The 12779-nt window shown below is 35.6% G+C and overlaps 1 protein-coding gene across 1 annotated transcript; it reads right to left on the bottom strand.

The window, feature by feature from the left end:
* Positions 1-1241: 1241 nt before the first annotated feature.
* On the bottom strand, positions 1242-2188 carry LOC101722879 (leucine-rich repeat protein soc-2 homolog). The gene has a single exon (XM_087212233.1). It carries the CDS (start codon positions 1905-1907, stop codon positions 1242-1244), a length of 666 nt encoding a protein of 221 aa, XP_087068359.1. The 5' UTR covers positions 1908-2188.
* Between the last annotated feature and the right edge of the window lie 10591 nt (positions 2189-12779).

Below are 12779 nucleotides of genomic sequence, written 5' to 3'. Positions count from 1 at the left end.
AAAAGTAATGGTACTGAACTGAATTGTTTGAAGCCCATACCCCACAAATGGGGAAAAGTGCGTTTAGTTCAGTAGCAATACAGCACAGCATGAAGATAGTGTGCTTAGATACAGATATTCCAGAACTGAAAGATGTGCAAGCCAAGTCAAGATATAAAACCATAGTACACGGCTAAGTAACCTCGAAACGTACATATAGTGCAGTTTTCAAAGAAAGGCATTCATTTCATTATACAAGGATAGGGAGAAAAATCCTTATAGTTACCTATTGTAGTTTATGATATAATAAATTCATATCTATATAGGATTGTATATACATATATAGAATGTTTATGTATAATTTGCCAAATTTGTTAGTTTTTGTGGATTTGCAACTTTCAGAAATGGAAAAAAATCCTTTTTACTACAAATTTCTATTCTCCCAAACTTAAGAAAACATATTTATACTAGAGGAGGTTTCAATACCCTATCCCTATGCAAAGACTTACCTCAGATTTTGCTCCACAACTCATCAGAGATGTAAAATTAAAGAAATTTTAGAGTTTTCATTATATATTGACATTTTGCCTGTTGTTTCAATAAGCAAATATTTTATATTTAAATCAGCGGATGCAAATTTTTTAACAGAGGATATATACTCTAATTGTGACTAATTAAAACAGAGCAAGGGCCAGGGATTTAGCACACTGGTTCCAGTGCCTGCCTCACAAGCACAAGGACCCAAGTTCAATCCCCAGTACCAAAAAAAACCCAAAAAACCAAAAAACAAAAAACATAAAGTTTAAATCTCAAATTTCAAAATAAGTTAAAGAAACATTCTCCCTTCAGGGTTTATCATATATAAAGATCTGACAATTGGTAAGGGGAAAATGTTTACGAAAATTTGCAACAAATTCATTTGCCATTATTTTTTCCAAGAGAAATGTATATGTAACTATACTACCTCTGTGCTGTAAATTTAATAAATTCATAATTTGTTGGCAATTTTTTAAGCAAACTGGCATATCAGATTACACAACAGAAAAATATCCATCAAATTCAGCAAAGAAAACTTATGTAAGCCTTTTTTACAGAATTAAAAAAATCTAAATGGCTATGATTCCTCTATTAGCAGAAATACATAATGCAGTCTTTATAAATCTGCCATACATATCAATATCTACATAAATAGACACAGATATAGATGTGAAACATGAACGGCAGTCTGATTCTGAACAGTGTATAGGACACGCAGATCTGTATCAGACCATGGTGCGGTATGGACCCTGCATCTTTAAGAACTGAATGATACAAGGAAGTCCCCCAGCAACAATCTGAGCGGGGAGGTGACTGAGTGGACAGTTCTCAATACTCATGACTGAAAGCTTGCTGCAGAGAGCTAGCTCAAAGGGAAGGCTGTGCAGGTTGGGGTTGTCATTCAAACACAGTTCTTCTAGATTCTCCAGTGTACCAATTTCCTCAGGAGGATGAGTCAGCAGATTTTCTCTGAGGCCCAGATGTGTGAGATTGGTGGGGTGAGCAATGCCTCTGGGAAGTGTGGTCAATTGGTTATTTGTCAAGACTAATTTCTGTAAATCCTTAAGATAAGCAATTTCATTTGGCAAGGATTCCAATTTGTTCTCCTCTAGATCCAACTCTCTTAATTTCCTAAGGTTCCCAAGACCATGGGGAAGTTTCTTTAGAAGATTGTTTGGTAATATTAGAACCTCAAGGGAAACTAGACCATAAAGATCCTCAGGGATCTTTGTAAACTGATTAGTAGCTAAATTCAATTCCACCATGTTGGTCCAAGTTCCAAAATCCAAAAGAAGTGATGTAAACTGATTGTCCTTCATATTCAGCTTACTAAATACTTTTGCTCTGGAGAAGATTCCAAATGGGATTTTATTGATTCGATTGTGTTCCATGTTGAGGAATAGATGGTAGAAAACTGAGATGGACCACCGACTGGATATAACTGGAAGCAATTTCTAGCTAAGGTCAAACTATTCAGTTTTACAAGACTGGATAAAAGACTCTCTGGTGAAGTAGAAATGTTATTGTTCTCTAAATTTAATTCTTCAAGTGCACTGCACTTTGCTAATGATCTGGGTATTGCTGACAGTCTATTATATCTCAGTCCAAGACCACTTAAACTGAACAAGTTTCCTATGGTGTCAGGGAGGTCCAGCAGTTCATTGTGGTGCAGGTCCAGGTTGGTAATCTGTGTGCAGTTGCCAGTCTCCTTTGGGAGGTGTTTAGGTTGATTGTGAGCTACATCCAGTGTAATGAGGTTACATAAGTCACCATCAGGAGCCCAGACTCCGCCATCCCACTCCCCTCCTTCCTCCTCCTCCTCCTCTTTAGGAGCGACGCTGCCCAACCGCCCCCCCGCCCCCCCGCCGCCGCTCCCCAGGACAGTTTACTTTTAACCAACATCCAAATAATTTTTTAAAATAAGATCTTTAATTAGAACTTCTAATTTAAAATGAATTGCTTTAATGCTTTAATGGCTGAAAAATGCATGAAATTTTTCCTCTTACCACCATAAGCCAAATATTCTTCAGAAAATATGAAATTACATTATTGTAACTACATCTTTTAGTGCCTTGAACATGACTTTATAGTGAGATTCTTATAAAGAAGTTTTGCTATTTTCCATGTATGATGATTAAGAAGTTTCTTAGTGAAAAATTCACACTGAACTACCACAGCTGAGTTTGAATAGCAGTAATGCAAGTTGTTATATTGAGGGATCTACAGAGGTTCCAGTCTTTTGGATAAGGAAACTAATGAGAGATGCCTTGTCTGATATCTTTATAGATACTACATTAATATGTAGTACTACCTCTGCCTTGTATGTCACCAGGGTAACAACCTATACCTTGTGATCAGTCACCTGTATACACTGTAAAGAATACTGGAAGATCCTCATGTCTCTGGACCTAGGTACTTGGAAAATGACACAAAATTTCTGAGATCCAAATGACATGAATAATTGGTATGACCAGGACAGGTAATATTATTTGCTACTCTGATTCTTAGACTTTATTAAAGCAATTTTAAGCATTTTTGAGTTAGGGATTAGGGGGTCCTTGGTATCTCCCCTTAGTAAAAGTACTTAGACTTAAAATTTTGCTCAGGTTTATGGAATTTATGAAGCTAATTTGTGGTCCATCTACTTAAGGAATTATAAAGAAATTTGAGGATCATTTTTTCCAAATATTGCCATTATTTGAACAGAATTTCAACTCCGCATTCTTAATTCTACTAACACATCAATATGTAATCACCCAGAACATAAACAGAGGTTTTTAATCTATATTTCTTCTGGAGGTTAATTCTTTTGTTTCAGCTGAATGCATTGCAAAAATTATTGTGCTTATGTTTGAAATTTTATATTATAAACAGATCCTTTCATTTTTGTAACATGTTATCAATTCTCACTGGCTAGAGATTTTTTTCATTGTTTTGGATTTTTGGTTGTTGTCTGTTTTTAATTGGGATTTAAAACCAGTGTTTCCATGGAATCCAGTGAGTTGAGACAGTGTTCTTTTGAAATTCTTTCCATGAACATGGGAATATTATAACAGAGTTTCAAAGAATTTGAAAACTATCCTTCCAGAGATTTCAATTAATTAACTCACTTATTCAATATATACTGTTTAATATGTTCTCGGAATTCTGCTAGATGTTGGAATATAGTGGTGTACACATTATAGTCCTAGTTTGATGAGGAAAGAAATCTTAGGATGCTTTAAAAAGTTCATGACACAATCAAGGGCAAAAATGACTGGTTCTGTGATGTTCAATCTGAGCTGCAGATTCATTACACTACACACAATAACCATGATATGGAAATAACTCACCTGTCCATTGGCAGATGACTGATTTTAAAAGTATGGTATACATAGTGAGAGCAATATTATCCAGTCTAAAAAAGAAGGAATTTTTACCATTTTTGACAATCTGGGTGAACCTGAAGGATATTATGCTGGGGGAAATAAGCCAGTCACAGAAAGCCAAATATTGAATGAGTCTGCTTACAAGAGGCTATGTAAAAAGTCAAACTCAGGAAACAGAGAACAGAATGATGGTTATCAGGGGCTGGAGTGAGGAAGGGAAAATGGAAAGCTGTTGGTCATCTAGTATAAACCATAAGTTATGCAAGATGAATAAATAGTAGAGATTGTGCTGTGCAACATAATGCCTGTATTTAAAAATATTCTATCACACACTTAAAATTTTTTATGAAGGTAGATCTTAGTAAGGGTTTTTTTTTTTTTTTTTTTTTTTTTTTGCTACCGGGGATCGAATTGGGGTCCTTGCGCTTGCACAGCAGGTGCCGAAACCACTGAGCTAAATCCCCGGCCCTTAGTAAGTGTTTTTACCACTTTTTTTTTTTTTTTTAAAAGAAAGTGAAAAAAGACACAAAATAAAATCTTTGGAAAGGATGGCTGTCTATTACCTTGATTGTGAGTTCATGGGTATTTGCATTTGTCCAACCTCATCAAAATGTACAGGTTAAATATGTGTTCTTTTGGTGTTTTAGTTACACTTCAATAAAGATGTTAAAATGATTAACATGTTGCTATAACCAAGAGAAAACAAATATAATATGTAAGGCAAATTTATGTAATGTCAGCTAAACATTTTTTTAATTGCTCTGTTGAACTCAAGGCCATACTCACGAATACAAATTACTAATTACATTTGTAATACACAAACAGAGAAGACTGATGGTCTTGGTGAGAAGCTTATTTCTTTAAAATGTTTGTGTGTTCAGGAAATTACCCCAGCTTTAAGGGGAGTAGTATGAGTTTGACCACAAGTGTGAAATATGTGTGCACCACACAGGAAATCTGAAGAGCAGTTTTTCCCCTTTAAAAGTAAGTCTTCGCTTTGGCCAGAAAAATGAAAGCTTCTGAGGAAACACATGTAGGAAAAGGAGTTTGAGGAGGAGTTTATAAACCCTTAAATTTGGTTTAATGAAATAATGTTTGAAATGTTCTACTCCAGTGTCAGAAATTATCTAAATCCAGTATTGAGAGAGGACTTGGAATCTTTTCTGATACACAGGTAATTGTTATCAGTATCCTATGTTTGCCATCAGAATATCTGTTAGTGCTTAGGTAGTTGGGAAAAGATCAACCTTCAATAATTTCCTTGACTTATGAAATATCTACCAAGTAACCCTTCCCAGAATTACGCATTAACATATGTAATCTAAGAAAGTTGAGCTCATAGAAACAGAGAGTAAGAAGGTGGTAACCAGAAGGTGGGGAAAGAATTCCAAGGAAGAGGAAGGGAAGTTGATGATCAAAGAGTCCAAAGTTTCAGTTACACTGGAGAAAAATGTTTTATGGTCTATTTCACTGCATGGTCACCACCGTTAGTAATAATGTATTGTATATTTCAAAATTGGTAAAAGAATGTGTGTGTATTTGTGTATTGTGCGTGTGTGTGTGTGTGTGTGTGTGTGTGTGATATGGTGTGCTTGGTATTGAATCCAGGGCTTCTAGCATGCTAAGCAAATGCTCTACCATTGTGCTTCAAACCCAGCCCAAGAATGGACTTTTTTTTCTGGTACTGGGGATCAAACTCAGAACCTTGCACCTGCAAGGCAGGCATGGGCCACTGAGTTAAATCCCTGGCCCACCAAGAATGGATTTTTAATGTTCTCAACATACTAAGAAAATTAAAAGTTGGTGGGGTGATGGATATATTAATTAGCTTGATTGAATTGTTCAACAACATATGCATAGATCTACACATCACATTGTCCCTCCAAATATATATAATTATTATTTTGTCAATTAAAACTAGTTTTTTTAAAAAAAGCTTTACAAACTCTAAAGGATCATGGTAGCATAGCTACATATAACATGACAGAATTATGTTTAGAAAATTGATGCAAGATCAACTATTTAAGAAAATATTTATTTAGGTCTTTTGAAGCAGACACAGAAAAGCTGTGCTAAATTTAGGAGTAGTTTTATTTGCCCTAAGATACTGAAGAGAATGGACTACAAGCCCAGTGGGAGGCATTCCTTTGTAGGTTAGTTTTGCAAATGAAGGAAGTCTAAATCCTGGAATAAAGTTTTTGTGAATTGGCCATTCCTGGATTCAACCCAATATTTCTCAAGTTATATCCATATGTGGCATGCAAGCGAGATGCATGTTGATGCTAAGATGCAAAAATGATCCTTTTTCAGAAAAATTTACCAAACAGTTTAGTTCATACAGAAAAAAAACCCCTCTTTTTCATTTTTTCTGAAGTTTTCTTAAACTATTGGTATCTTCTATTATACATGAATACCATGCTCAAGTTTAAAGTGGCATCTGATTCATTACAAAGTTAAATGGGTTTGCTGTAATTAAAAATATAATCTTTCATTTTTTTTTCCAAGAAGTTCTGTGACTTTGGGGCATTCTCTCATCTAAGCAATTTTGAGGATTATTGATTTGGTGTTGTAGTATTCTCAGTCTCTCACATTCAAAGGTATGTAAAAGAGGATTTTAGGTATATGGAAAAACGTTTTGTAAATCTCATAATTTTGCCTAGGGTGGCTGTGTTCAGCTCAGGCAGGTAAAAGCTATCATTTGGAGATGTTTTAACCTCCAAACAGCAAATGTAAATAGTTTCCTCTGTATGATTGATGAGGTACATTCTTTGCCTTCTTAGTAAGTAGTTCAAGTTGTATAAAATCTGATAGAAGAGTGTGCTTTCCAGGGTAAGCATAGTATACTAGTGTCACCCCTTTGGAAAGCTGGCATCTCTTTCCTGTCAGGATACCCCACAGCTGCATTGCACAGTAGCCTTCTCATGCCTTCTTATTAAGCCAAACATAATTTTTTACGTGTTCACAGATTCCGAGAAAAAAGGAGGAAACTATGTACCGCTCTGTATGTTCACATTCCCTCCATTATTGATGTTTATATTTCTTCTACCAAGCACCTCAAGATCATGTGTTTGACATGAGAGGGCTGACAGTGTCTGATACAGGGGAAACAGAGAAATTTGAGTCAACATTGTTCATCTTTAAGTAGAAGACCATCTGATGAATGGTTAAAATCAGTGACACTGATGCACTGTGTTTTAATTCTCCCTCCCACCCCTAATAACTGTGTGTCCTTGGTCTGGTTACTGAAACATAGTAAGTCTAAAATGCTTCACTTTCTGTCTCAGTTGTTGCATTATCTATATTTTTAAGGCTGACTTATCTCCTGTATAACTGATATATTTTTTCCTTCAGATGTGTGGCCAAAGTCAGTTGTTAACATTCAATAGGGGCCGGGGATTTAGCTCAGTGATTTCGCTGCCTGCTGTGCAAGCGCAAAGACCCGAGTTCGATCCCTGGTACCCAAAACAAAAAAAACAAAACAACAACAACAAAAAAATTCAATAATGCTGTTTTAGATGTACCAGGGCTCTGAAGGTGATTCCACACATTCCTTTCCTGAATCATTGTGTGTTGGTTTTACAATTGTTATTCATTTCTATATCCTGTAACTTCTTGGTAGCTTCCTGCTTTTATATCTAAAGCAAAATGAGTCTCCTAAACAGGAAGAGCCAGCACTAGACAGAAGGATTTGTCTGCTTTGTGATTCTAGACAGTTGCTACCCCTGCAAGTGCAATTATGTGTGCGCCCTGGAGCTGGGCAAGACAGGCAGCACGGTCTGACCCTGCTGGTGTCTGGCATTGCCCTTTTGTTCCCACGAAGTCAATTTTTACTCTATGGGGAGGCTATTTTAATTAATTGTGCTAATGTCTAAAGACACGATTTGTTCTATTAGTAATCAAGATATATAGTTACTTTTGTTACTTTCATTATCTTTTTGGCCATGTACTTCTGTTTGAAAAAGAAAGTAATTAGGTTTCCTAAGTATGATTTATTCTTTACAAATACATTCTGCTTCTTGTTTTTGATTCTATTATTTCTCTTTCTTTTTTGCGGAATAAAAACATCCATTTGTCATTTTAAAAATATAAAGGGTATGAGAGTCATATCTTCATAAAGTCATCAGTAGCATCATGATCTGAATTAGGATACGTGTTATATTTCTTGAATAAAATAAAAATACCAAATTTTTACCTTTGCTGGATTTTTCTCTCTGTGAGGCTGTACAGGAGAGTAGAAACCCTCTGTAGTTACAGAGCTCTGGGTCTGAGTAACAACTCTGTCACTTTGCTGCTTGTGAACTTGGCAAATGGTTTAAACAGTTTTTTCACTCTTCCACATAAGATCAATGACTGCTACCTTATAAAGTGCTAGGAGTATGACATAGGACAGCACCTATAACAGACCTGGCATGGTGCCTAGGAGTTTGAAGTAACTTAGTATGACTTTTTTTCACTCTCATCCTCTCCCCATGGCTTCCTTCTCACCTTTCCCAAAGAAATAACCCTGAAAATATGATGATCTAGGACATATTTGTCATACAACTAGGTCTGATCTCAGGAGCTAGAATCTGGTTTGGCCCTATGCACATTACAAATATCACAGTTTTGTTTTAATATAATTCTTTTTATTTTCTCAATTTGAATAGTCTTAGAGAAGCTATGGGAAAAAATAGTTCTTAGGTGATGATAATTAAAATTCCCTAAACCAGGCATGCCTGTAATCTCAGCACTTGGGAGGCTGAGGCAGGCGGATTGCCCTGAGTTCAAACCAGCCTGGGCTATATAGTGAGTCCAAAGCCAGCCTGAATTACACAGTGAGACCCTGTCTCAAAAAATAAATAAACAAATAAATAAATAAAATAAAATAAAAACGAAAAGAAAAAAAATTTCCCATAATGCATTTTGGCAAAGAAATACCCTGAAGAAAAAGCATACTTCTGGACTGGGTTGTCTCCTTGCAGAACAACCAGAAAGCAGTGCTTGTCAGAAAACTACAGCTCATTTGCAGGACCGGTATCATAGTCCCAGATATGGGACCTTGGGAGGGTCACCTCTTGAATGTGTTTATTCTTCTGTATAATGGTGGTTTGGATCAGATAGCCTATAACACAACATGATATAAGGCTCTTCTATCTAACAGTATCTCAAGAGTCACAGGAAGTCAATTTCCATACCAATAGTTTGATTCTTTTTGGCTTTTGAGACAGTGTTTCACTATGCAGTCCAAGCTGGCCTCGACCTTGCTATTAGCTCAGAATGGCCTTCAACTATCCATCTTCCTGCCCCAAGTGCATATGCCAGTGTGCCCTGCACTTTATACCATTTGAAAAAGCACTTTTCTTTGATCTTCTTCATCATATATAGTCTAAAAGAGTGAGTGTTTAGTATAAAAATAAATCTCCCTTTATATAAGCTATGAAGGCAGATGCAAGGTTTGAATTTGTTTAGCTGAGAGAGAATGTTTAACTGTTTTGATTTTACTTCCTATTTGTTTTGATGCTTTGACCTTTGAATTAAACTGCAATTTTTCTGAAAATTCATTTTGTCTTTGAAGTCCCATCACTGTTGTCCTTAGAAGTAAATAATTTCCTCTAGACGTTTACTTCTCCTGAACTCAACTATTATGTAATATTACCATATGCAAAGTACAAACCTGGGCACTTCAGAAAATGAGAGCAAAAGAGCAAATGAATATAACTATTATAAGGCAAAATATAACACAAGAGACATTCTAAAAAGGTATGGCTTACTTTAGAATTGCCCACTCTCTATGAAAGCATTTCCTATAAATGTAATTGATTATTTAGGGTCATAATTATTTGTATGATCTATGTCTTTTCACTTAATTGTCAGTAGATCATGTCTATGGTGACCTTTTATGGCAGCTGTGACTTAGCATGATGTTTAGCACAAAGTATATTGCTCAGTATATGTTGGATGAGATATTAGTAATATGTGATGAATTAGAAAAGTTATATAATCATAGAACTCTGGAACAAAAAATACTTTAGTTATCATTGACCCCTTCCCAATAATCTTATATATGCAGAATTGGAGGCTTAGAAAGAGTAAATAACTTATCTGAAGTCAATAAAAAATTTAGTGGCAGGGACAGAATTCAGTGGAACCCAGGTCTTTTAACTCTCAAGTCACTGCTTTGTTCAGTATCTCAGACTGTCTTCCTAACATAGCGCTTTTAATTTCAAAATCTGTTTTTTCAGTTTCTGAAGAAGACAATGCAATATCCTGTACTAATGAGCTGGAGGGAGGAAATGTAATTTGATAATCAAGAAGAAAATTAATGGCAAGTTTTTCTTTTCATTGTGTTGAATATCGTGGCACAGTTGTATTACTCCAGTGTTCTCCATGCACATCCCTAGTTTATATTCTGCTAGAAATCTAATTAATGAATACTGCCACTCAGATAATTATCACAAACAGAGCTAGACTTTTTCTTATTTAAATTAAGTCTGTGTGGGAGGGTTTATTTGAGGATTTATTTCTGTGTGACCTCATAATATTTGAGAGTACTACAATGTAATATGGAAATTGCCCCTGAAAATTTGGCTATAGGGTTCTAAAAATACAGAAAAAGAATTTTTAAATCAGCCACTAACAAATACATCTCCACATTTAACAAGTGCTTAGTCTATTACTGCTGTGGTTTCAGACTTGGTGTTAAAATAAATAATCAGAATTTTGCATGACAAATAGAGATCAGATATACTTTTCATTCAGAAAGGATAGATGTGATGAGTAACAGCTCAATTTAAAACTCGATGAGAAGACTCAGAGATAGTAGGGTGCAATTACAATTAATAGGCAGCGGAGGCAGAATTAATGTTCACTGAAAATTATTTGAATCCTACAACCATTATTAGTTTGCTGTTGTCATTATGTGAATAACTTGGCTATTTAGAGAAAGAAATATGGACTGATTACCTCGTCAGTCAATTGGATCAGTGCTAGAAAGATAAAGATAAAGATATAATCTTTAACATACCAATAACTTAAGATGTGATGGAAACATTGAGAATGTTATATGATTGTTTCTTTATTGTCTTGTATTTTCATAATCCAGTTACAATATTTAGAGTATATAGTAAGTTATTATAATGTTAAAAACTCCAAAAATACAGTGGATTTATCAAGGTGGTAGTTTTTTCTCTGTGTCATGAAGGAAGGAGATGGTCTCATACTGGCTAGCAGGACACTTTGTTCAAGGAGGTCATCCAGGGATCCAATTTCTCCTATGGAGTTGTTAACTATCTTCTGTATTTCCAAGAGTATGGTCCTCTTTTTCCTGTGAAAGGTATTCATCTGCACATAATTTTATTCCAGTCCTGTGAACAGGGCAAGAAGATGAAAAGTAAGCAATTTCCTTTTCAATGGATGTGACTAGAAAGTTTAACACATTATTTTTACTAATATCTGATGGTCAAAATTCAGTCATATGCCCACTTCTACCTGCAAGGTAGGCTGAGAGATGTATTATCTAGGTGGGAGATTTTATACTCAGTTAATCTTCTTGGTGTTTTTTTAAATAATTGAACTAGGGCAAAATGAGTAGCAAGGAGAGAATGAAAGACCATGGAAAATTATCTTTGTCAGTTTACCCTACTAACTACCCAAAAATCCATGCACCATCTTCCCTCACAAATACACTCAAATTCTTCAGGGGAACCCATCTAAAGGTCCATTCAGTTATGGTTGCAGCTGCAAATACAGAACTGGAGTTAAACGTAGTCTTATCTACCAGATCTGGAAGTGGCTCCTTGAGATCTGGCATCAACCCAACACAAGTTACATACCTTTACTACCCTCAAAATGTAATGGTGGAACAAGAACAAGATAACTGCAATGAAAAAAACCCCACCCATTTCAAAATGTAGAAAATGATAGTTTCACAACAGTTCTTGGTCCATAGTGAATGTTCCTTTTGCCTGGGCAGGAATTGTAAATACCATCCATGTTGCTTGTGTGGTCCTGGGCTACTCTAACTCCAGTTTCACTGCTTCCTTGAAGCTTTGACTTTCTGTGTTTGAGAAGTTCTTCCTTGTCTGCTGTCTATATCAGAAGGAGAGAGGGAGTTTTCTCTCCTTGGTGCAGCTTTGGGGGATGAAATATTTTGGTATAGGTCCTTGATACCAGCTTGTGGTTTCTACATTAATAATTTTTTAAAAAAAACCTTAGGAGGATTTTTGCCTACTTGTATCCAAATAGTGCCATGGAAAGTAATCACAACGACATCTTTTAGAAAAACTTCTACATAACCTAAAGACTCACCCATTTTCTTTATTGTCTTCTATTTCCAGCTCATTTGCTTCTCTTAATATCACTACCTTAATGCTTTCTGAAACTATTCATCTTTATTCTTAGGCTAACTCTGAGGAATAAGGTGATATCATGATCTTTGGGATATAGAAACAGCCTTCTTATCCCCTAAAGTCCCAAACCCATGGAATTTTAATCCATTACATTGTAGATCACATGAAGAAGTACTTTCCATTAGCAGAGATTTATTTCTTTACATTTCTATTAGAAGTGGGTCATTTCTTGGCTAACTTTATCTCATGCCCATTGTAGCATTTTGCTAAAAATTCTAAGAGGCAGCCAACATACAACAAAAATCTTCTTTTTTTTTTTGGTATCAGGGATTGAACTCAGGTCCTTGCCCTTGCGCAGCAGGCGGAGAAACCACCAAGCTAAATCCCCTTTAAAAATCTTATATTTAAAGAAAATCTTATACTTGGTAGTAATGTGTTATATTTCCAAGTGGGCATGTTTATTGGAATGGCATTTTAAAGGGCATCACTTTCTAGCTTACAGTGTTGTCTTCTCTACCCATCACCTATTATGCTAAACTAATACCATGCATTTTTGGTGGTTTTTTTC

Source organism: Heterocephalus glaber, unplaced genomic scaffold, assembly GCF_053883595.1.
Source record: "Heterocephalus glaber isolate CG9 unplaced genomic scaffold, H.glaber_assembly_v1.0 deba00001429, whole genome shotgun sequence".
Taxonomy (NCBI): Eukaryota; Metazoa; Chordata; class Mammalia; order Rodentia; family Bathyergidae; genus Heterocephalus; species Heterocephalus glaber.
The sequence above is the reverse complement of the archived record's forward strand: the minus strand, read 5'-3'. Positions and strand labels throughout refer to the sequence as shown.